The 3,715-nt window shown below is 43.5% G+C and overlaps 1 protein-coding gene across 1 annotated transcript in view; it reads left to right on the top strand.

The window, feature by feature from the left end:
* strc1 (stereocilin 1) overlaps nt 1-2,303 on the top strand; it is a 77,119-nt gene extending 74,816 nt beyond the window's left edge. The window contains exon 40 of the mRNA XM_063189948.1: nt 2,203-2,303. Within this exon, the coding sequence (XP_063046018.1) occupies nt 2,203-2,303 (101 nt within the window). The remainder of the gene's footprint in view (nt 1-2,202) is intronic.
* Nucleotides 2,304-3,715: the final 1,412 nt, after the last annotated feature.

The raw sequence follows: 3,715 nt of genomic DNA, 5'->3' as shown, positions 1-3,715 counted from the left end.
ATGTGACTGTTGAAATTTAGGTCACTGTCAATGAGGACCCCAAGATTTTTAACTGTTATCCCTTGCTTTCAGTCCCTTCATTTCAAGGATAGTAGCAATCTTTTGTCTCTCCTCTTTTTTCCCAAATATAATTACTTCTTGTTCATCTATGTTCAGCTGGAGGAAATTGTGAGACATCCATTTGTTAATTTGGTCCATGCAATGATAGAGTGATTCAAGGGGGGTGTAGTCATTGGGGGACATAGATAAGTAGAGCTGGGTATCATCCGCATAGCTATGGTAATTTATGGAGTTATTCTCGATAATGTGTCCCAGTGGCAGCATATACAGATTGAACAGTAGTGGTCCCAGAATGGAGCCCTGGGGGACCCCACAATCCAGAGACATTGGTGATGAAGTATGTCTTCCAATGGCGACAAAAAAACTTCTTTGTTGTAAGTACGATTTTAACCAGTCGATCACTATGCCCGTAAAACCAACCCAGTGTTCCAGTCTATGTAGTAGTATAGAATGATTAACTGTGTCGAAAGCAGCACTCAAATCAAGAAGTACCAAGACGGATGATTTGCCAGCATCAGAATTCAATCTTATGTCATTCATAACTTTGATAAGAGCTGTTTCAGTGCTGTGGTAGGCACGGAAACCAGATTGAAACTTATCAAAATAGCTATTAGACATTAAAAAGGCAGTTACAGATCACAACCCAAACTACCCCAATGACCCTGTTCAAAAGTTTACATACCCTAGTTTCTGATGAATATAGCCCTGTTTAACATCAGGGACCGCTCTAAATTGTTTGTGGTAGTTGTGGATAAGGCTCTTAATGTTCTCAGATGACAAAACAGCACATTCTTCTTGGCAGAATGGTTGTTTCCTATAATATCTTAGGGTGTCTTGCTGGAACCTCACATTTGAGGTTTCCCCTGAGTGGCTCAATGATGTTGAGATCAGGAGAGTGAGATGGTCGCTCAAAAACCTTCATTTTATTCTTTCTGAAGCTAATGACGGGTTGATTTGGCTTTCTGTGTCGAAATATTGTCATGTTGGCACCGTTGGAATTTCAATTCAGAAATGCAATATGAGGAGTTTGGTTGGAATCAAGCCAATGGGCAAGGGAATCATTGCATTGCAATGATCATTGCAAGGGAAATTGTTCAGGAGGCATAGGACAACCAAAAAATAACTTCAGGTGAAATATAGGACAACATGATTTTTTTTTTTAAACTGTACAGGAAAGAGGCACTTGAGAAAAGATGGGCTGTTGGGGGTTGCCAGGAGAAAGCCATTACTACAAAAATGCAAACATGTTATTTTGCATATGATACACCAAATAGCACAGTGAGAAGCATCAAAATGCCTGTGACAAAGTCATTTGGAAAAATGAGATCAATATGGAACTTTTTTCAGCCACTATTAACAGTACCATTTGGAGAACAGTCAACGGAGCCTATGATGAAAGTTACACCATCCCTTCTGTGAAACATGGTTATGGACCACTGATGTCATGGGGACATTTGAGTTACAAATGCACTACACTTTTGGTCCATACTCACAGAATGATGAATACATTGCCCTGTGAAAAATACTGGAGGAAACTTGACACTCATCAGCCTTGAAACTGCACATGGTCCATTGTTAGGGCATGACAACATGACAATATTTCAGCACAGAAAGCCAAATCAACCCGTCATTAGCTTCAGAAAGAATAAAATGAAGTTTTTTGAGCGACCGTCTCACTCTCCTGATCTCAACATCATTCAGCCACTCAGGGGAAACCTCAAATGTGAGGTTCCAGCAAGACACCCAAAGATATTATAGGAAACAACCATTCTGCCAGGAAGAATGTGCTGTTTTGTCAACTGAGAACATTAAGAGCCTTATCCACAACTACCACAAACAATTTAGAGCGGTCCCTGATGTTAAACAGGGCCATATTCAGCATCAGAAACTAGGGTATGTAAACTTTTGAACAGGGTCATTTGGGTAGTTTGGGTTGTGATCATGCTTTTGAAAGAGTAAACACAGAATATTGCTAATAAATATCTTAAGCCAGTCACTAGCAATGAGTGAGAAAAAAGGTTTTGTGTAATCCTTCATATTTTGTGAGAAATCGCCAAGAAAGCGTATATTCTGCTGGGGTATGTAAACATATGAGCACCACTGTGTATATGTGTGTCTAATTGTGTGTGTGTGTGTCTACAGGGAGGTCATCGGGGGTGTGTGTGGTGCCGTATCCTCTGTGTCACCTGGCCACAGTCCTGACGCTGCTGTGGCTGCACCTCCTCTTCTCCCCTCCAACCTGATGCAGAGCTGGACACCTCCTTTAATACTCCTCTTACACCTCTGCTTTACTCCACGCACACACACACACACACACACACACACACACACAGACACACACACACACACACACACACACACACCTCCTCTTTACTCCTCCTCCTCCTCCTCACCTCCCCAACCTGATGCAGCGCGATCATGATTTATCTATTTACCTCCTCCCCACTGCTCTTACTCCTCCTCTTCACCCGCCTGACCTGATGCAGCCATTCCCACCTCCTCCCTACTCCTCTTGCACCTCCCTGGCCTGATGCAGCCACACCCACCTCCTCTTTACTTCCTCATACACCTCCTCCTCCTCCTCTTCACCCCTCCAACCTGATGCAGTGCTGATCTCCTCCTCTTCCCCCCACCTCCTCTCTTCCCCCTCCTTGTCTCCTCTTCCTCCTGGTCTCCTTCCTCCATTTGAAGGAGAACTTTGGTGCAAAATGAAAATGAAAACTTTAGAGGTCATTCTGCGCTGGTATATTTAGTGAGGGTCAATCCTAAGCTAGTAGTTCATGGCATTTTGAAATGTACCATTTTGAACATTTTGGTGGAAAACACTGGCATTGCTTATACTAAAGCCACCATGTGAAGCTAGAAGACATGTTTTTTAAACCTGTTCTAACACTGTTTTATAACCCAGTGAGCAGATGGAACATCTTCTGATTGGCTGAGCAGGTGTCCTTTATTCCCCGGTAGCAGGACACCTATGATGTCATGCGGGCGTGCGGGCGTCCAAGTTGCTTCTTTTCTAACTTTCTGGCGAAGTGTCGTTACTAGTTCTATCGCATCTGGTTGTCTAGTCAAGACAGCGTCGTTAGTTCTATCGCATCTAGTTGTCTAGTCAAGACCCTGTTACTAATTCTATTGCATCTGGTTGTCAAGTCAAAAACCCAGTCGTCAATTCTATCGCATTTGGTTGTCAAGTCACCCCAACATTCTGCGCGCGTCCTTACATGCCTCCGATAGAGGCGCGTCTCACTAGATTAGGAAGTGGTGCCCATAGCAACATACCAAGCGCAGTGGTGAATCTACTTTCTCACGAAGCCTTAGATCAACATATTAATCAATTAATACTTAAATGCTGATAACTGGGTGATAAGCGGAATAGCGGCCTTGGAGGTGTCCCGATATCATGGGAAAATGGACTTGGCGAAGCGAAGAGCCCTTCGGCTGCGCCGTCGGGCTGTTTAGAACGCTCCGCCTCGTCCATTATTTCCCTTGATATCGGGACACCTCGTCTGCCGCTATTCCATACATAAATTTGCTGTAGAATGGCAATGACAGTCATAGTACATTACTAAAAGCCCTCTGTTATGTCATAGTAGAGTAGTACCACGGTTAACCTTTCAATGCTACTACAGCGTGCCCCTGGTGGTAAAGTGTGCAT

The sequence above is a fragment of the Engraulis encrasicolus genome, chromosome 23 (genome assembly GCF_034702125.1).
Source record: "Engraulis encrasicolus isolate BLACKSEA-1 chromosome 23, IST_EnEncr_1.0, whole genome shotgun sequence".
NCBI lineage: Eukaryota > Metazoa > Chordata > Actinopteri > Clupeiformes > Engraulidae > Engraulis > Engraulis encrasicolus.
This window is presented reverse-complemented; position numbering and strand designations above follow the sequence as displayed.